The sequence below is a fragment of the Lactuca sativa genome, chromosome 3 (assembly GCF_002870075.4).
Source record: "Lactuca sativa cultivar Salinas chromosome 3, Lsat_Salinas_v11, whole genome shotgun sequence".
Classification (NCBI taxonomy): Eukaryota; Viridiplantae; Streptophyta; class Magnoliopsida; order Asterales; family Asteraceae; genus Lactuca; species Lactuca sativa.
The window spans coordinates 50,722,016-50,744,752 of NC_056625.2; the positions used below are offsets into that span (position 1 = coordinate 50,722,016).

Below are 22,737 nucleotides of genomic sequence, written 5' to 3' on the forward strand. Positions count from 1 at the left end.
GAAGATCTTCTTGAAAAAGTTTGTTCTGAAAATCCTATTGATCCAAATAAAACCAAAGGATGGATGAAAGCTTCAATCAAGCTTATTGATCCCAAAACGGTTATTAGAGAAAAACCTATGGTTTACTCTCTACAAGATAGAGAAGAATTTTCCAAACAAATCAAAGAATTACTTGATATGAGACTAATTATAGAATCAAAATCCCCTCATATGTCCCCTGCCTTTCTTGTCAATAAAGAAGCAGAGAAAAGAAGAGGAAAGAAGCGAATGGTTGTTAACTACAAAGCAATCAATGATGCAACTATTGGAGACTCACATAATCTCCCCAATATGCACGAACTCTTGACTCTTCTACGAGGAAAAAACATTTATTCAAGTTTCGACTGCAAGTCAGGTTTCTGGCAAGTTCTACTTGATGAAGAATCGCAGCTTCTCACTGCCTTCACATGTCCTGATGGACTCTTTCAATGGAAAGTACTACCCTTTGGGCTTAAACAAGCTCCTAGTATTTTTCAAAGACACATGCAGAATGCTCTTCGAGGCCTTGAAGGTTTCTGCACTGTATACGTTGATGACATCATGATCTTCAGCAAAAATGAACAAGAACACTATGTTCATGTCACACAGGTTCTCAGAACTATTTTAAAATATGGTATAATACTTTCAAAAAAGAAAGCTCATCTTTTCAAAACAAAAATCAATTTTTTAGGTTTAGAAATAAATGAAGGTACCCATTGTCCTCAAAAGCATATTCTTGAACATTTACATGACTTTCCAAATGTTTTAGAAGACAAAAAGCAACTACAAAGATTTCTTGGTGTTTTAACTTATGCTGAAACATATATTGAAAAACTTGCAGCCATGAGAAAACCTTTACAGGCAAAATTAAAAAAAGATGTCATTTGGAATTGGTCAAATGCTGATACAGACTACATCAAAAAGATAAAGAAAGTTTTAATCAATTTTCCAAAACTTTATCTTCCAAACATTGAAGACAGTTTAATTATTGAAACTGATGCTTCTGATGAATTTTGGGGAGGTGTTTTAAAAGCTAAAAACCCCAAAAACGAAGAACAAATTTGCAGGTACACCTCCGGAAGTTTCAAAGCAGCTGAGAAAAACTACCATAGTAACGAAAAAGAATTACTCGCTGTAAAAAGAGTTATTACAAAATTCTCTGTATATTTAACACCAGTAAATTTCCTGGTTCGTACAGATAATAAAAATTTTACTTATTTCCTCCGAACTAAGATTGCAGGAGATAACAAATTAGGCCGGCTAATACGTTGGCAAGAGTGGTTTTCACGATATACTTTCACTGTTGAACATCTCGCAGGAAACAAAAACGTACTGGCAGACTGCCTCACCCGTGACTTCAGGTATACCTTACATCATCCATGATCTCACTCGCTCCTCTCGAGCCCTATAAAAGGATATGATCCTCAAGACATATTTCCTCACAAATACTTCACCTACAAAAAGAGAGGGGGAGATTAGAGAAAAAAGTAAACAAAATTTGAGTTTACAAAAATGGAAGACCTCAACACTTTGAGGATGAAGAAACAAATGCTCCTCATAGAGCTATCTGCAATTGAGCAGAAAATCAACTTGTATGAACAAGTAACAACGGTCACCAATGTACCGGAAAGCGAAAGCTCAAAAACAAAGGCTATTCCAGTGCAAACGGCACCTGGTAAAGAATCAACAAATCCGTTGAAAGCTGATGCTTTGCTAAAAAGCATAATAAAGGAGACAGCTACTCCTCTTCCTGATGGAAAAACTAGCTTGTTGGTTGATACCAATCCTTGTACTGAAGGAATCAGTAAAATGACAACTTTGTCACCCATTAACAAATCTGTGCAGGAGTTTACACCAGATTACAAAAAAGCTCTTAACAAAGAAGCTGAAAGATTTTATGTAATCTACAAAGGACCTCATGCCGGTGTTCATACTGACTGGGGAATTACAGAAACATTCTGTAAAGTTGATAAAGTTACTTGCAAAAAATTCAGAAATGAAGCATCTGCAAGATTAAGCCTTGCCACTTATCAAGACGATACAAGCAAGACTAACCAACCACTTCTTCGACCAAAAATTCATAAAGTCAAAGAAGCTCACAGAGACCAAAGGTTTGACGTTCCAAATAACGTTCAACAAATGGTTAACCATCCTGAAATCTCTTTCGAAGACTTCAGAACAATCTGGAAGAAAGCAAGAGCTGCATGCCCAGAAGACCTTGTTCATGAAAAGTTTTTCACTACGGACAAGAAAACAAAAAGTCTGTTCAACTTCCTCGAAGGATCAGATGCAAAATTAGTCTACCAAGCCTTTCAAGCTGGACTAATTGACAATATCTACCCAAGTTGCAACCTTCAAGAACTCATTTTCTTCCCAAGCAACATGGTAGAATCCATTAAAAACTTTCGAAAGAAAGTACTTAAAGCAAAAGATAATCCAATGCTACACGCCAACACTTCTGCCGACATGCAGAACAACTTTTTGAAGAACATCTTTGTCACTTTTGCGAAAGCAAAGATTCGGAGACAATGGAGGGACCCCCCTCTGAAGATGACAAATCATCATCATCTTAAAGAAAGATGCTTCACGTGTCAAATGGCCCCAGCCACTCAAATTAATAATGCCTTTCTTCATTATTAGAAGCTTTCTAGCTGTCCACAATAATGTAATCTTTAGTGGATAAAAACGTCATACCTGACATATTAGGCAAGGATCAGACCCTCTCAATGTATCTATAAATTGAGAGTTATGTTTTGTTTTAGGGACATCGCAATAACGAGTGCAAGAAAAAACACTCTCTATCTAGTAAATTCTCAGTTCAATGTCTAGTGAGTAATTCCTCCCTTAGAAGGGGAAAAATGTAAAATATTGTAAGAGTCTTCCCATTTTGGGAACTCTGTTATCAATAAATCTTTGTTTTGTTATTTTTGAGTGTTCATACAATTTAGAGTGATGAAACTTGTAAGTGACAGAGTGTCAGGTCGACGATGATTAACAGTACCACAGGCACCATGCCAACAGGGAAAGCAACCACACAGACCAATGAACGACACAGGCTGGCTTGAATAGTTTCTATCCATGTAAGTATAACACTCACCACATCACAATTACACATTTATTGATACAAGAGTCATCTTTTCACAATTTTTATATTTATTCCCTTCTTTGTTAAAACACAAATTCCGTACACATCCACACACCCAAACTATCTTTTCACAATTTTTATATTTATTCCCTTCTTTGTTAAAACACAAATTCCGTACACATCCACACACCCAAACTGGTATCAAAGCAGTTTGCAATAGTGGCACTAATCCTGTGTGACATGAACATAGTGTTCTTGTTCATTTTTGCTGAAGATCATGATGTCATCAACGTATACAGTGCAGAAACCTTCAAGGCCTCGAAGAGCATTCTGCATGTGTCTTTGAAAAATACTAGGAGCTTGTTTAAGCCCAAAGGGTAGTACTTTCCATTGAAAGAGTCCATCAGGACATGTGAAGGCAGTGAGAAGCTGCGATTCTTCATCAAGTAGAACTTGCCAGAAACCTGACTTGCAGTCGAAACTTGAATAAATGTTTTTTCCTCGTAGAAGAGTCAAGAGTTCGTGCATATTGGGGAGATTATGTGAGTCTCCAATAGTTGCATCATTGATTGCTTTGTAGTTAACAACCATTCGCTTCTTTCCTCTTCTTTTCTCTGCTTCTTTATTGACAAGAAAGGCAGGGGACATATGAGGGGATTTTGATTCTATAATTAGTCTCATATCAAGTAATTCTTTGATTTGTTTGGAAAATTCTTCTCTATCTTGTAGAGAGTAAACCATAGGTTTTTCTCTAATAACCGTTTTGGGATCAATAAGCTTGATTGAAGCTTTCATCCATCCTTTGGTTTTATTTGGATCAATAGGATTTTCAGAACAAACTTTTTCAAGAAGATCTTCAATCTGTTTGAACCTGGTAGTTTGAATAGAAATAATCCTTTCTTTATTAATCTCTTCATGAGTTATATTAGTACCTGGAATTTGTTTTTCTTTAGATCCTTTTTCTTGAGTTTCAAGAAAACCTGGTTTTCCTTTGCTATAGGCCTCTGTAACCTTTTTTATAATTACCATATCATTATTAAGATGAAAGGCAATTCTATCTATCCATTGTATGAATGGTCCATAGACTTGACAGAAGTTGTTACCAATTATGATATCAATTCCTGAATTTTGTTGGTAAATAGTGGGAACATTGAAATGTTCTCCTGAAAGTTCGAGATTAATATTTCTACAAACTTTATTAATTTTTATGGTTTCACCATTTGCAATAGTGGCACTAATTTCTTTGGGAGCGTTTTCCCAGAGTTCATCCGGAATGATGAATTTGCTTGCAAGACATAAAGATGCACCTGTGTCTACAAAACAATGTACTCTAAATTTTTTATATCCTTTAAAGTTAAGGAAGGCAGAAACATAAATAGAGTTTGGATTAGTAAGATTCATGATAAGGGAATCATCAATCCTCTGGAGGTTTACGCAAAAATGGTTAATCTCCTCCTCCCTGAAAAGCGAGGTATGTATGGGACTAGTCTGAGTCATCCGTTGTTGATTCGTATTCTTCAGTGTCTGATGAAGATTCTGTTTCAACATGATATATAAAAACATGTTGCGTACCATCATACTCTTCTTCAAGAGCTTCATAGCCTCCATTGTTAGCGGTTTGTAAAACCTTGACTTTGTCAGGGTATTTTTTTCTATTTGGACATTCGTTTGCGTAGTGTCCTTCTTCATTGCAGATCCAACACCTACATTTTTTCTTTCCTTGCGGACAAGAAGTAGTTTTCTTAGGTGTTTCTTTTGATGGTTTCTTGAAGTATTTTCCTGGTGAAAATTTTCTTCTTTTCTTTTTCCAAAAAGATTTGTATTTCTTTTTGTTTTTATACTTTTTCTTAGTATAATTTTCAACAACACTGAAGAAAATAATTCAGAAGAAAAACAAATCTTAACTTATGTTGAAGATGAAGACGGCTTCCATGCAAATCTTTTAATAAAACAAGACCTTCTCTCTAGAGTTAAGAAAATTGATTTAAAAATAAAGAAAGAAAACATTTTCAAAAATGTTCCTTCTAAACTTAGTATTCTAAATCCCCTTAAAAGGAAAAATGAAATCTTCTACTTTGTTAGTACTAAAGAAATGTCCGTAGACATAAAAGATACAATAGGAGTTGTCTTTCTACCCCTTTTAACTAAGGAACAAATACATAATAACTTAAAAAGTATTCCAGTTGAGATTAGATCAAAAATTAGAATGGTCCATATCGGAGCTGTAAAAATTTTGTTAAAATCCCAATTCCAAGCAGGAATAAATTCTCCCATAAAAATGGCCTTAATTGACAACAGAATTACTGACAGACAGGACTGCATCTTAGGTGCTGCAAAGGGAAACCTTGCTTACCAAAAGTTTATGTTTTCAGTCTATCCAAAGTTTGCTCTGGATTTAAAATCTGCAAATATAGATAAAACCTTATCTTTTATACATCACTTTGAAAGAAGTGACCTAATGAGTCCAGGTGATAAACCTTTCACCATAACATATCTCATAGGATATGCCCTGACCAACAGTCACCATAGCATAGACTATAAGAAAGACGAGTACATCGAACTTGATGATGTCTTTTCAGAAATAGGTCATGTCAAAGATAAACAATTCTGCGACATAAATCCTCAAGAAAACTCTTGGGTTTTAAATATAGCTAGAAATAAAAAAGCTCTAGGAGAAACTCTTAGACCAAGAATTTCTATGGATTCACTCCACATAGGAGAAAGCTCGGAGAGAAAAGATAATAACCTAATAAGAAACATGTCTTTAAAAATTGATAGTCTACGCCAGAATATCAAACAAATCACTGACATTATAAATGAATAATAAAATTGATTTTCCTCATTTCTATAAAAAAGGTAAAACAGTCAAAATTAAAACTCTTGACGATAATACTGAAAAGAAAGAATACGTTTTCTCTACTTCTGGTAAAGCTGGTGTTCAAACAATCGTAAATCATTGCAATAATCTCAACCAAATCATTGCAAGATGTCTTTTAAAAACTTCAAAAATAAGCCATTATCTTGGTATTTCAAAAGATATTTCTACAGATATTTCAAAAAATAAAATACCTTTTAACCAATTTAAAAACGATTTAGCCTTTATGGTTAAAAACAATCTTGATAAAAAAGATTTTGAAAAATTCTTCGAAGTTATTGAAAAACAAAATAAATTAACTATCAAGTTAACCCAGTCTATTGACAAACATTCAATTCTTTTAGAAAGCTCTTTAAAAAACAACCAATTTGTTGAAGAAGTCGCCAAGAAGGCAAATATTGAGGGAACTCTTAAGGAAACCAACATTAAGATCACTAATATACATGATCAATTAAAACAACTAATAGGATGACCTCGATACCCGAGCTCAATAGATCAACCACCTCGATACCCGAGCTCAATAGATCAATCAATCTCCTTAATGAAAAAATTGATGGGCTGATTATAAACATGGACTTAACATTCAATAAATATGTAACCATTACCCAGTTGGAAGTAGCATCTGCAAAAATTATTGCAGACATTACCAAAGAGTTATCTGAAAAGATTGACTCTTGCCCATGTAATAAAGACATACTTGAGCACATTAAGAATATCTCCATCATAGAACAAAAAACCAAGCCTGGAAAATATTCAGGTCTTAAGAAATACTCACCCCCCAATCCTAGTATTGGAAACCCTGACTTAGGAAGCTCAAAAGATTCCCAGAAAATTAACATTTTCAAGAAAGAATAAAAATGAAAGAAACAATCTCTGAACGTCTCGAGAAATATTTCTTTAACCTTCAATATGAAGATTATGATAAAACTGACCAAAAGCTTATTCAGCTTTTATCTTTAGAAACTGAAGAATGTGAAGAATTGTATCAAAAAGAACCCAAACTTTTTGATCAATATTTTAGAATGACTAAAATAAATGAACCCGATACTGAATCAGAACAAGAAGATAATTTTAAAACAAATACAAAAACTGTTAAGTTCGAATATTCAGATATGGAAGATGATGAAGCAGAATCTTCTTATACAGCCACAAGAAGAGGCAATAAAAAGAAATACGAGTTCAAAATGCCTGTCCACAATGGAATTCCAAATAGTGGCCAAGGACCCAATACGATCAATGTACTCAATATTGATTGTATCCAAGATTTAAAACTCAGAGAAAGAGTTGTAGAAAAATGGGTTACTGAGATTTCACTAATCTTACAAACAAATCCAGATGAATTTGAAAAAGCAAAAAATGTTCTACTACTTTTAGAACACAAAACTGATGGAATCGTGCAGAAATTCCTAAGAAACAATAATTGGAATGAAGAACTACATGGCTCAGATCTTTTTGATAATCTCATAAATGTCATATACACTACTTTCTTAGGTCTTGATTATATTTCTAATAAAGACTTCACCATAAATAAGAAGGTTGACATAGCAAGAGTTTCAATGACTAAACTCCAGTTACATGATATTAGTCTTCTCGACAAATACACATGTATGTATGAATCATATTTGTATGATATTCCACAGAGAAGTGAATATGCGCAATGGATATCTGCTTATCTCATGAAAATTCCAATTATTGGAGAAACCTGTACAGACAGATGGAAAAAAGAAGCTACTGGAGAAATCCAGCAAACCAGTCTTTCTTACGCAACAAAAATTGCAAAAGAAGAAATTGATAGAATCTGTCAAGACAGATATAAACAACAAAAGCTTAAAACTATAAGCAAAGATTGTTGTAGCATTCTCTCTGATTTCAAAAACTTTGATATTGGAAAGAAAAATTATACTAAGAAAAAGTATAAAAACAAAAAGAAATACAAATCTTTTTGGAAAAAGAAAAGAAGAAAATTTTCACCAGGAAAATACTTCAAGAAACCATCAAAAGAAACACCTAAGAAAACTACTTCTTGTCCGCAAGGAAAGAAAAAATGTAGGTGTTGGATCTGCAATGAAGAAGGACACTACGCAAACGAATGTCCAAATAGAAAAAAATACCCTGACAAAGTCAAGGTTTTACAAACCGCTAACAATGGAGGCTATGAAGCTCTTGAAGAAGAGTATGATGGTACGCAACATGTTTTTATATATCATGTTGAAACAGAATCTTCATCAGACACTGAAGAATACGAATCAACAACGGATGACTCAGACTAGTCCCATACATACCTCGCTTTTCAGGGAGGAGGAGATTAACCATTTTTGCGTAAACCTCCAGAGGATTGATGATTCCCTTATCATGAATCTTACTAATCCAAACTCTATTTATGTTTCTGCCTTCCTTAACTTTAAAGGATATAAAAAATTTAGAGTACATTGTTTTGTAGACACAGGTGCATCTTTATGTCTTGCAAGCAAATTCATCATTCCGGATGAACTCTGGGAAAACGCTCCCAAAGAAATTAGTGCCACTATTGCAAATGGTGAAACCATAAAAATTAATAAAGTTTGTAGAAATATTAATCTCGAACTTTCAGGAGAACATTTCAATGTTCCCACTATTTACCAACAAAATTCAGGAATTGATATCATAATTGGTAACAACTTCTGTCAAGTCTATGGACCATTCATACAATGGATAGATAGAATTGCCTTTCATCTTAATAATGATATGGTAATTATAAAAAAGGTTACAGAGGCCTATAGCAAAGGAAAACCAGGTTTTCTTGAAACTCAAGAAAAAGGATCTAAAGAAAAACAAATTCCAGGTACTAATATAACTCATGAAGAGATTAATAAAGAAAGGATTATTTCTATTCAAACTACCAGGTTCAAACAGATTGAAGATCTTCTTGAAAAAGTTTGTTCTGAAAATCCTATTGATCCAAATAAAACCAAAGGATGGATGAAAGCTTCAATCAAGCTTATTGATCCCAAAACGGTTATTAGAGAAAAACCTATGGTTTACTCTCTACAAGATAGAGAAGAATTTTCCAAACAAATCAAAGAATTACTTGATATGAGACTAATTATAGAATCAAAATCCCCTCATATGTCCCCTGCCTTTCTTGTCAATAAAGAAGCAGAGAAAAGAAGAGGAAAGAAGCGAATGGTTGTTAACTACAAAGCAATCAATGATGCAACTATTGGAGACTCACATAATCTCCCCAATATGCACGAACTCTTGACTCTTCTACGAGGAAAAAACATTTATTCAAGTTTCGACTGCAAGTCAGGTTTCTGGCAAGTTCTACTTGATGAAGAATCGCAGCTTCTCACTGCCTTCACATGTCCTGATGGACTCTTTCAATGGAAAGTACTACCCTTTGGGCTTAAACAAGCTCCTAGTATTTTTCAAAGACACATGCAGAATGCTCTTCGAGGCCTTGAAGGTTTCTGCACTGTATACGTTGATGACATCATGATCTTCAGCAAAAATGAACAAGAACACTATGTTCATGTCACACAGGTTCTCAGAACTATTTTAAAATATGGTATAATACTTTCAAAAAAGAAAGCTCATCTTTTCAAAACAAAAATCAATTTTTTAGGTTTAGAAATAAATGAAGGTACCCATTGTCCTCAAAAGCATATTCTTGAACATTTACATGACTTTCCAAATGTTTTAGAAGACAAAAAGCAACTACAAAGATTTCTTGGTGTTTTAACTTATGCTGAAACATATATTGAAAAACTTGCAGCCATGAGAAAACCTTTACAGGCAAAATTAAAAAAAGATGTCATTTGGAATTGGTCAAATGCTGATACAGACTACATCAAAAAGATAAAGAAAGTTTTAATCAATTTTCCAAAACTTTATCTTCCAAACATTGAAGACAGTTTAATTATTGAAACTGATGCTTCTGATGAATTTTGGGGAGGTGTTTTAAAAGCTAAAAACCCCAAAAACGAAGAACAAATTTGCAGGTACACCTCCGGAAGTTTCAAAGCAGCTGAGAAAAACTACCATAGTAACGAAAAAGAATTACTCGCTGTAAAAAGAGTTATTACAAAATTCTCTGTATATTTAACACCAGTAAATTTCCTGGTTCGTACAGATAATAAAAATTTTACTTATTTCCTCCGAACTAAGATTGCAGGAGATAACAAATTAGGCCGGCTAATACGTTGGCAAGAGTGGTTTTCACGATATACTTTCACTGTTGAACATCTCGCAGGAAACAAAAACGTACTGGCAGACTGCCTCACCCGTGACTTCAGGTATACCTTACATCATCCATGATCTCACTCGCTCCTCTCGAGCCCTATAAAAGGATATGATCCTCAAGACATATTTCCTCACAAATACTTCACCTACAAAAAGAGAGGGGGAGATTAGAGAAAAAAGTAAAATGGTCCATATAGAGATATTCTTAATGTGCTCAAGTATGTCTTTATTACATGGGCAAGAGTCAATCTTTTCAGATAACTCTTTGGTAATGTCTGCAATAATTTTTGCAGATGCTACTTCCAACTGGGTAATGGTTACATATTTATTGAATGTTAAGTCCATGTTTATAATCAGCCCATCAATTTTTTCATTAAGGAGATTGATTGATCTATTGAGCTCGGGTATCGAGGTGGTTGATCTATTGAGCTCGGGTATCGAGGTCATCCTATTAGTTGTTTTAATTGATCATGTATATTAGTGATCTTAATGTTGGTTTCCTTAAGAGTTCCCTCAATATTTGCCTTCTTGGCGACTTCTTCAACAAATTGGTTGTTTTTTAAAGAGCTTTCTAAAAGAATTGAATGTTTGTCAATAGACTGGGTTAACTTGATAGTTAATTTATTTTGTTTTTCAATAACTTCGAAGAATTTTTCAAAATCTTTTTTATCAAGATTGTTTTTAACCATAAAGGCTAAATCGTTTTTAAATTGGTTAAAAGGTATTTTATTTTTTGAAATATCTGTAGAAATATCTTTTGAAATACCAAGATAATGGCTTATTTTTGAAGTTTTTAAAAGACATCTTGCAATGATTTGGTTGAGATTATTGCAATGATTTACGATTGTTTGAACACCAGCTTTACCAGAAGTAGAGAAAACGTATTCTTTCTTTTCAGTATTATCGTCAAGAGTTTTAATTTTGACTGTTTTACCTTTTTTATAGAAATGAGGAAAATCAATTTTATTATTCATTTATAATGTCAGTGATTTGTTTGATATTCTGGCGTAGACTATCAATTTTTAAAGACATGTTTCTTATTAGGTTATTATCTTTTCTCTCCGAGCTTTCTCCTATGTGGAGTGAATCCATAGAAATTCTTGGTCTAAGAGTTTCTCCTAGAGCTTTTTTATTTCTAGCTATATTTAAAACCCAAGAGTTTTCTTGAGGATTTATGTCGCAGAATTGTTTATCTTTGACATGACCTATTTCTGAAAAGACATCATCAAGTTCGATGTACTCGTCTTTCTTATAGTCTATGCTATGGTGACTGTTGGTCAGGGCATATCCTATGAGATATGTTATGGTGAAAGGTTTATCACCTGGACTCATTAGGTCACTTCTTTCAAAGTGATGTATAAAAGATAAGGTTTTATCTATATTTGCAGATTTTAAATCCAGAGCAAACTTTGGATAGACTGAAAACATAAACTTTTGGTAAGCAAGGTTTCCCTTTGCAGCACCTAAGATGCAGTCCTGTCTGTCAGTAATTCTGTTGTCAATTAAGGCCATTTTTATGGGAGAATTTATTCCTGCTTGGAATTGGGATTTTAACAAAATTTTTACAGCTCCGATATGGACCATTCTAATTTTTGATCTAATCTCAACTGGAATACTTTTTAAGTTATTATGTATTTGTTCCTTAGTTAAAAGGGGTAGAAAGACAGCTCCTATTGTATCTTTTATGTCTACGGACATTTCTTTAGTACTAACAAAGTAGAAGATTTCATTTTTCCTTTTAAGGGGATTTAGAATACTAAGTTTAGAAGGAACATTTTTGAAAATGTTTTCTTTCTTTATTTTTAAATCAATTTTCTTAACTCTAGAGAGAAGGTCTTGTTTTATTAAAAGATTTGCATGGAAGCCGTCTTCATCTTCAACATAAGTTAAGATTTGTTTTTCTTCTGAATTATTTTCTTCAGTGTTGTTGAAAATTTCATTATTCATTTTAAGAAAAGCTAACAAGTTAAAATAAACTTTCTGAGTTTTGAAACTAATTTTTTATTTCTATCAAGATGTTCTTGATGTACTTTTTGCTTATGCAGGAGATACATACGTATATTAACCAAGTTTGGTATATATTCGTGAGTATGTTTATTTTGTGCTTGTAGAATTCTGAAATCTATATGCACCAAGTCTTTTTTATTATTGAAAAGTATTTCTTTATGGTGATTTATTTCAATCTCTTTATTATGAATATGTTCAAACTTTACTCTGTAAAGTGTTTTATTATAATGTAATGCCATATTTATCAAGGCTCTGATACTTTGCTAAAAAAAGTTATGCCTGTCCACAAATTCCGTACACATTCTTTATTATGAATATGTTCAAACTTTACTCTGTAAAGTGTTTTATTATAATGTAATGCCATATTTATCAAGGCTCTGATACCAGTTTGGGTGTGTGGATGTGTACGGAATTTGTGTTTTAACAAAGAAGGGAATAAATATAAATTTTGTGAAAAGATGACTCTTGTATCAATAAATGTGTAATTGTGATGTGGTGAGTGTTATACTTACATGGATAGAAACTATTCAAGCCAGCCTGTGTCGTTCATTGGTCTGTGTGGTTGCTTTCCCTGTTGGCATGGTGCCTGTGGTACTGTTAATCATCGTCGACCTGACACTCTGTCACTTACAAGTTTCATCACTCTAAATTGTATGAACACTCAAAAATAACAAAACAAAGATTTATTGATAACAGAGTTCCCAAAATGGGAAGACTCTTACAATATTTTACATTTTTCCCCTTCTAAGGGAGGAATTACTCACTAGACATTGAACTGAGAATTTACTAGATAGAGAGTGTTTTTTCTTGCACTCGTTATTGCGATGTCCCTAAAACAAAACATAACTCTCAATTTATAGATACATTGAGAGGGTCTGATCCTTGCCTAATATGTCAGGTATGACGTTTTTATCCACTAAAGATTACATTATTGTGGACAGCTAGAAAGCTTCTAATAATGAAGAAAGGCATTATTAATTTGAGTGGCTGGGGCCATTTGACACGTGAAGCATCTTTCTTTAAGATGATGATGATTTGTCATCTTCAGAGGGGGGTCCCTCCATTGTCTCCGAATCTTTGCTTTCGCAAAAGTGACAAAGATGTTCTTCAAAAAGTTGTTCTGCATGTCGGCAGAAGTGTTGGCGTGTAGCATTGGATACTTCCATGCTATTGTTCATGAATTTTTCGCCAAACTTGGAGGCTTGACGAAGATCTTCTTGGCTGGTGTTGTTGTAACTCCAGCTTGTAATTATACAATGCGAGTCGGTATAATTAATCTTCTTTTTTGAACCAGAGATAATCTCGATGATTTTTTCTGATATTCTTCTTAAACCATTGATGCGATTGGGATGAAGAATCTCTGTAAAAGGTAGATCTTTGTCTTCCATTGGTTGAGATTGTTCAATATCTCTATTGGCTTTAGAAAGACCAATTTCCAGAAAGTGGTATGGAGAAAGAGTTGATTCTTGAATCCATTCTGGGAGTGAAGAGATGCATCTGATGTAGATCGGATTATCTTTTGCTTTAAGTACTTTCTTTCGAAAGTTTTTAATGGATTCTACCATGTTGCTTGGGAAGAAAATGAGTTCTTGAAGGTTGCAACTTGGGTAGATATTGTCAATTAGTCCAGCTTGAAAGGCTTGGTAGACTAATTTTGCATCTGATCCTTCGAGGAAGTTGAACAGACTTTTTGTTTTCTTGTCCGTAGTGAAAAACTTTTCATGAACAAGGTCTTCTGGGCATGCAGCTCTTGCTTTCTTCCAGATTGTTCTGAAGTCTTCGAAAGAGATTTCAGGATGGTTAACCATTTGTTGAACGTTATTTGGAACGTCAAACCTTTGGTCTCTGTGAGCTTCTTTGACTTTATGAATTTTTGGTCGAAGAAGTGGTTGGTTAGTCTTGCTTGTATCGTCTTGATAAGTGGCAAGGCTTAATCTTGCAGATGCTTCATTTCTGAATTTTTTGCAAGTAACTTTATCAACTTTACAGAATGTTTCTGTAATTCCCCAGTCAGTATGAACACCGGCATGAGGTCCTTTGTAGATTACATAAAATCTTTCAGCTTCTTTGTTAAGAGCTTTTTTGTAATCTGGTGTAAACTCCTGCACAGATTTGTTAATGGGTGACAAAGTTGTCATTTTACTGATTCCTTCAGTACAAGGATTGGTATCAACCAACAAGCTAGTTTTTCCATCAGGAAGAGGAGTAGCTGTCTCCTTTATTATGCTTTTTAGCAAAGCATCAGCTTTCAACGGATTTGTTGATTCTTTACCAGGTGCCGTTTGCACTGGAATAGCCTTTGTTTTTGAGCTTTCGCTTTCCGGTACATTGGTGACCGTTGTTACTTGTTCATACAAGTTGATTTTCTGCTCAATTGCAGATAGCTCTATGAGGAGCATTTGTTTCTTCATCCTCAAAGTGTTGAGGTCTTCCATTTTTGTAAACTCAAATTTTGTTTACTTTTTTCTCTAATCTCCCCCTCTCTTTTTGTAGGTGAAGTATTTGTGAGGAAATATGTCTTGAGGATCATATCCTTTTATAGGGCTCGAGAGGAGCGAGTGAGATCATGGATGATGTAAGGTATACCTGAAGTCACGGGTGAGGCAGTCTGCCAGTACGTTTTTGTTTCCTGCGAGATGTTCAACAGTGAAAGTATATCGTGAAAACCACTCTTGCCAACGTATTAGCCGGCCTAATTTGTTATCTCCTGCAATCTTAGTTCGGAGGAAATAAGTAAATTTTTTATTATCTGTACGAACCAGGAAATTTACTGGTGTTAAATATACAGAGAATTTTGTAATAACTCTTTTTACAGCGAGTAATTCTTTTTCGTTACTATGGTAGTTTTTCTCAGCTGCTTTGAAACTTCCGGAGGTGTACCTGCAAATTTGTTCTTCGTTTTTGGGGTTTTTAGCTTTTAAAACACCTCCCCAAAATTCATCAGAAGCATCAGTTTCAATAATTAAACTGTCTTCAATGTTTGGAAGATAAAGTTTTGGAAAATTGATTAAAACTTTCTTTATCTTTTTGATGTAGTCTGTATCAGCATTTGACCAATTCCAAATGACATCTTTTTTTAATTTTGCCTGTAAAGGTTTTCTCATGGCTGCAAGTTTTTCAATATATGTTTCAGCATAAGTTAAAACACCAAGAAATCTTTGTAGTTGCTTTTTGTCTTCTAAAACATTTGGAAAGTCATGTAAATGTTCAAGAATATGCTTTTGAGGACAATGGGTACCTTCATTTATTTCTAAACCTAAAAAATTGATTTTTGTTTTGAAAAGATGAGCTTTCTTTTTTGAAAGTATTATACCATATTTTAAAATAGTTCTGAGAACCTGTGTGACATGAACATAGTGTTCTTGTTCATTTTTGCTGAAGATCATGATGTCATCAACGTATACAGTGCAGAAACCTTCAAGGCCTCGAAGAGCATTCTGCATGTGTCTTTGAAAAATACTAGGAGCTTGTTTAAGCCCAAAGGGTAGTACTTTCCATTGAAAGAGTCCATCAGGACATGTGAAGGCAGTGAGAAGCTGCGATTCTTCATCAAGTAGAACTTGCCAGAAACCTGACTTGCAGTCGAAACTTGAATAAATGTTTTTTCCTCGTAGAAGAGTCAAGAGTTCGTGCATATTGGGGAGATTATGTGAGTCTCCAATAGTTGCATCATTGATTGCTTTGTAGTTAACAACCATTCGCTTCTTTCCTCTTCTTTTCTCTGCTTCTTTATTGACAAGAAAGGCAGGGGACATATGAGGGGATTTTGATTCTATAATTAGTCTCATATCAAGTAATTCTTTGATTTGTTTGGAAAATTCTTCTCTATCTTGTAGAGAGTAAACCATAGGTTTTTCTCTAATAACCGTTTTGGGATCAATAAGCTTGATTGAAGCTTTCATCCATCCTTTGGTTTTATTTGGATCAATAGGATTTTCAGAACAAACTTTTTCAAGAAGATCTTCAATCTGTTTGAACCTGGTAGTTTGAATAGAAATAATCCTTTCTTTATTAATCTCTTCATGAGTTATATTAGTACCTGGAATTTGTTTTTCTTTAGATCCTTTTTCTTGAGTTTCAAGAAAACCTGGTTTTCCTTTGCTATAGGCCTCTGTAACCTTTTTTATAATTACCATATCATTATTAAGATGAAAGGCAATTCTATCTATCCATTGTATGAATGGTCCATAGACTTGACAGAAGTTGTTACCAATTATGATATCAATTCCTGAATTTTGTTGGTAAATAGTGGGAACATTGAAATGTTCTCCTGAAAGTTCGAGATTAATATTTCTACAAACTTTATTAATTTTTATGGTTTCACCATTTGCAATAGTGGCACTAATTTCTTTGGGAGCGTTTTCCCAGAGTTCATCCGGAATGATGAATTTGCTTGCAAGACATAAAGATGCACCTGTGTCTACAAAACAATGTACTCTAAATTTTTTATATCCTTTAAAGTTAAGGAAGGCAGAAACATAAATAGAGTTTGGATTAGTAAGATCAACATGATATATAAAAACATGTTGCGTACCATCATACTCTTCTTCAAGAGCTTCATAAGAAGATTAATGTTCCCACTATTTACCAACAAAATTCAGGAATTGATATCATAATTGGTAACAACTTCTGTCAAGTCTATGGACCATTCATACAATGGATAGATAGAATTGCCTTTCATCTTAATAATGATATGGTAATTATAAAAAAGGTTACAGAGGCCTATAGCAAAGGAAAACCAGGTTTTCTTGAAACTCAAGAAAAAGGATCTAAAGAAAAACAAATTCCAGGTACTAATATAACTCATGAAGAGATTAATAAAGAAAGGATTATTTCTATTCAAACTACCAGGTTCAAACAGATTGAAGATCTTCTTGAAAAAGTTTGTTCTGAAAATCCTATTGATCCAAATAAAACCAAAGGATGGATGAAAGCTTCAATCAAGCTTATTGATCCCAAAACGGTTATTAGAGAAAAACCTATGGTTTACTCTCTACAAGATAGAGAAGAATTTTCCAAACAAATCAAAGAATTACTTGATATGAGACTAATTATAGAATCAAAATCCCCTCATATGTCCCCTGCCTTTCTTGTCAATAAAGAAGCAGAGAAAAGAAGAGGAAAGAAGCGAATGGTTGTTAACTACAAAGCAATCAATGATGCAACTATTGGAGACTCACATAATCTCCCCAATATGCACGAACTCTTGACTCTTCTACGAGGAAAAAACATTTATTCAAGTTTCGACTGCAAGTCAGGTTTCTGGCAAGTTCTACTTGATGAAGAATCGCAGCTTCTCACTGCCTTCACATGTCCTGATGGACTCTTTCAATGGAAAGTACTACCCTTTGGGCTTAAACAAGCTCCTAGTATTTTTCAAAGACACATGCAGAATGCTCTTCGAGGCCTTGAAGGTTTCTGCACTGTATACGTTGATGACATCATGATCTTCAGCAAAAATGAACAAGAACACTATGTTCATGTCACACAGGTTCTCAGAACTATTTTAAAATATGGTATAATACTTTCAAAAAAGAAAGCTCATCTTTTCAAAACAAAAATCAATTTTTTAGGTTTAGAAATAAATGAAGGTACCCATTGTCCTCAAAAGCATATTCTTGAACATTTACATGACTTTCCAAATGTTTTAGAAGACAAAAAGCAACTACAAAGATTTCTTGGTGTTTTAACTTATGCTGAAACATATATTGAAAAACTCGCAGCCATGAGAAAACCTTTACAGGCAAAATTAAAAAAAGATGTCATTTGGAATTGGTCAAATGCTGATACAGACTACATCAAAAAGATAAAGAAAGTTTTAATCAATTTTCCAAAACTTTATCTTCCAAACATTGAAGACAGTTTAATTATTGAAACTGATGCTTCTGATGAATTTTGGGGAGGTGTTTTAAAAGCTAAAAACCCCAAAAACGAAGAACAAATTTGCAGGTACACCTCCGGAAGTTTCAAAGCAGCTGAGAAAAACTACCATAGTAACGAAAAAGAATTACTCGCTGTAAAAAGAGTTATTACAAAATTCTCTGTATATTTAACACCAGTAAATTTCCTGGTTCGTACAGATAATAAAAATTTTACTTATTTCCTCCGAACTAAGATTGCAAGAGATAACAAATTAGGCCGGCTAATACGTTGGCAAGAGTGGTTTTCACGATATACTTTCACTGTTGAACATCTCGCAGGAAACAAAAACGTACTGGCAGACTGCCTCACCCGTGACTTCAGGTATACCTTACATCATCCATGATCTCACTCGCTCCTCTCGAGCCCTATAAAAGGATATGATCCTCAAGACATATTTCCTCACAAATACTTCACCTACAAAAAGAGAGGGGGAGATTAGAGAAAAAAGTAAACAAAATTTGAGTTTACAAAAATGGAAGACCTCAACACTTTGAGGATGAAGAAACAAATGCTCCTCATAGAGCTATCTGCAATTGAGCAGAAAATCAACTTGTATGAACAAGTAACAACGGTCACCAATGTACCGGAAAGCGAAAGCTCAAAAACAAAGGCTATTCCAGTGCAAACGGCACCTGGTAAAGAATCAACAAATCCGTTGAAAGCTGATGCTTTGCTAAAAAGCATAATAAAGGAGACAGCTACTCCTCTTCCTGATGGAAAAACTAGCTTGTTGGTTGATACCAATCCTTGTACTGAAGGAATCAGTAAAATGACAACTTTGTCACCCATTAACAAATCTGTGCAGGAGTTTACACCAGATTACAAAAAAGCTCTTAACAAAGAAGCTGAAAGATTTTATGTAATCTACAAAGGACCTCATGCCGGTGTTCATACTGACTGGGGAATTACAGAAACATTCTGTAAAGTTGATAAAGTTACTTGCAAAAAATTCAGAAATGAAGCATCTGCAAGATTAAGCCTTGCCACTTATCAAGACGATACAAGCAAGACTAACCAACCACTTCTTCGACCAAAAATTCATAAAGTCAAAGAAGCTCACAGAGACCAAAGGTTTGACGTTCCAAATAACGTTCAACAAATGGTTAACCATCCTGAAATCTCTTTCGAAGACTTCAGAACAATCTGGAAGAAAGCAAGAGCTGCATGCCCAGAAGACCTTGTTCATGAAAAGTTTTTCACTACGGACAAGAAAACAAAAAGTCTGTTCAACTTCCTCGAAGGATCAGATGCAAAATTAGTCTACCAAGCCTTTCAAGCTGGACTAATTGACAATATCTACCCAAGTTGCAACCTTCAAGAACTCATTTTCTTCCCAAGCAACATGGTAGAATCCATTAAAAACTTTCGAAAGAAAGTACTTAAAGCAAAAGATAATCCGATCTACATCAGATGCATCTCTTCACTCCCAGAATGGATTCAAGAATCAACTCTTTCTCCATACCACTTTCTGGAAATTGGTCTTTCTAAAGCCAATAGAGATATTGAACAATCTCAACCAATGGAAGACAAAGATCTACCTTTTACAGAGATTCTTCATCCCAATCGCATCAATGGTTTAAGAAGAATATCAGAAAAAATCATCGAGATTATCTCTGGTTCAAAAAAGAAGATTAATTATACCGACTCGCATTGTATAATTACAAGCTGGAGTTACAACAACACCAGCCAAGAAGATCTTCGTCAAGCCTCCAAGTTTGGCGAAAAATTCATGAACAATAGCATGGAAGTATCCAATGCTACACGCCAACACTTCTGCCGACATGCAGAACAACTTTTTGAAGAACATCTTTGTCACTTTTGCGAAAGCAAAGATTCGGAGACAATGGAGGGACCCCCCTCTGAAGATGACAAATCATCATCATCTTAAAGAAAGATGCTTCACGTGTCAAATGGCCCCAGCCACTCAAATTAATAATGCCTTTCTTCATTATTAGAAGCTTTCTAGCTGTCCACAATAATGTAATCTTTAGTGGATAAAAACGTCATACCTGACATATTAGGCAAGGATCAGACCCTCTCAATGTATCTATAAATTGAGAGTTATGTTTTGTTTTAGGGACATCGCAATAACGAGTGCAAGAAAAAACACTCTCTATCTAGTAAATTCTCAGTTCAATGTCTAGTGAGTAATTCCTCCCTTAGAAGGGGAAAAATGTAAAATATTGTAAGAGTCTTCCCATTTTGGGAACTCTGTTATCAATAAATCTTTGTTTTGTTATTTTTGAGTGTTCATACAATTTAGAGTGATGAAACTTGTAAGTGACAGAGTGTCAGGTCGACGATGATTAACAGTACCACAGGCACCATGCCAACAGGGAAAGCAACCACACAGACCAATGAACGACACAGGCTGGCTTGAATAGTTTCTATCCATGTAAGTATAACACTCACCACATCACAATTACACATTTATTGATACAAGAGTCATCTTTTCACAATTTTTATATTTATTCCCTTCTTTGTTAAAACACAAATTCCGTACACATCCACACACCCAAACTGGTATCAGAGCCTTCAAGAAAACCTGGTTTTCCTTTGCTATAGGCCTCTGTAACCTTTTTTATAATTACCATATCATTATTAAGATGAAAGGCAATTCTATCTATCCATTGTATGAATGGTCCATAGACTTGACAGAAGTTGTTACCAATTATGATATCAATTCCTGAATTTTGTTGGTAAATAGTGGGAACATTGAAATGTTCTCCTGAAAGTTCGAGATTAATATTTCTACAAACTTTATTAATTTTTATGGTTTCACCATTTGCAATAGTGGCACTAATTTCTTTGGGAGCGTTTTCCCAGAGTTCATCCGGAATGATGAATTTGCTTGCAAGACATAAAGATGCACCTGTGTCTACAAAACAATGTACTCTAAATTTTTTATATCCTTTAAAGTTAAGGAAGGCAGAAACATAAATAGAGTTTGGATTAGTAAGATTCATGATAAGGGAATCATCAATCCTCTGGAGGTTTACGCAAAAATGGTTAATCTCCTCCTCCCTGAAAAGCGAGGTATGTATGGGACTAGTCTGAGTCATCCGTTGTTGATTCGTATTCTTCAGTGTCTGATGAAGATTCTGTTTCAACATGATATATAAAAACATGTTGCGTACCATCATACTCTTCTTCAAGAGCTTCATAGCCTCCATTGTTAGCGGTTTGTAAAACCTTGACTTTGTCAGGGTATTTTTTTCTATTTGGACATTCGTTTGCGTAGTGTCCTTCTTCATTGCAGATCCAACACCTACATTTTTTCTTTCCTTGCGGACAAGAAGTAGTTTTCTTAGGTGTTTCTTTTGATGGTTTCTTGAAGTATTTTCCTGGTGAAAATTTTCTTCTTTTCTTTTTCCAAAAAGATTTGTATTTCTTTTTGTTTTTATACTTTTTCTTAGTATAATTTTTCTTTCCAATATCAAAGTTTTTGAAATCAGAGAGAATGCTACAACAATCTTTGCTTATAGTTTTAAGCTTTTGTTGTTTATATCTGTCTTGACAGATTCTATCAATTTCTTCTTTTGCAATTTTTGTTGCGTAAGAAAGACTGGTTTGCTGGATTTCTCCAGTAGCTTCTTTTTTCCATCTGTCTGTACAGGTTTCTCCAATAATTGGAATTTTCATGAGATAAGCAGATATCCATTGCGCATATTCACTTCTCTGTGGAATATCATACAAATATGATTCATACATACATGTGTATTTGTCGAGAAGACTAATATCATGTAACTGGAGTTTAGTCATTGAAACTCTTGCTATGTCAACCTTCTTATTTATGGTGAAGTCTTTATTAGAAATATAATCAAGACCTAAGAAAGTAGTGTATATGACATTTATGAGATTATCAAAAAGATCTGAGCCATGTAGTTCTTCATTCCAATTATTGTTTCTTAGGAATTTCTGCACGATTCCATCAGTTTTGTGTTCTAAAAGTAGTAGAACATTTTTTGCTTTTTCAAATTCATCTGGATTTGTTTGTAAGATTAGTGAAATCTCAGTAACCCATTTTTCTACAACTCTTTCTCTGAGTTTTAAATCTTGGATACAATCAATATTGAGTACATTGATCGTATTGGGTCCTTGGCCACTATTTGGAATTCCATTGTGGACAGGCATTTTGAACTCGTATTTCTTTTTATTGCCTCTTCTTGTGGCTGTATAAGAAGATTCTGCTTCATCATCTTCCATATCTGAATATTCGAACTTAACAGTTTTTGTATTTGTTTTAAAATTATCTTCTTGTTCTGATTCAGTATCGGGTTCATTTATTTTAGTCATTCTAAAATATTGATCAAAAAGTTTGGGTTCTTTTTGATACAATTCTTCACATTCTTCAGTTTCTAAAGATAAAAGCTGAATAAGCTTTTGGTCAGTTTTATCATAATCTTCATATTGAAGGTTAAAGAAATATTTCTCGAGACGTTCAGAGATTGTTTCTTTCATTTTTATTCTTTCTTGAAAATGTTAATTTTCTGGGAATCTTTTGAGCTTCCTAAGTCAGGGTTTCCAATACTAGGATTGGGGGGTGAGTATTTCTTAAGACCTGAATATTTTCCAGGCTTGGTTTTTTGTTCTATGATGGAGATATTCT

At 34.1% G+C, this 22,737-nt stretch overlaps 1 protein-coding gene across 1 annotated transcript; it reads right to left on the reverse strand.

The window, feature by feature from the left end:
• Window positions 1–3,328: 3,328 nt before the first annotated feature.
• On the reverse strand, window positions 3,329–4,711 carry LOC128132755 (uncharacterized). Its single transcript, XM_052769690.1, has one exon. The coding sequence runs from the start codon at window positions 4,709–4,711 to the stop codon at window positions 3,329–3,331; it is 1,383 nt and encodes a 460-aa protein (XP_052625650.1).
• Between the last annotated feature and the right edge of the window lie 18,026 nt (window positions 4,712–22,737).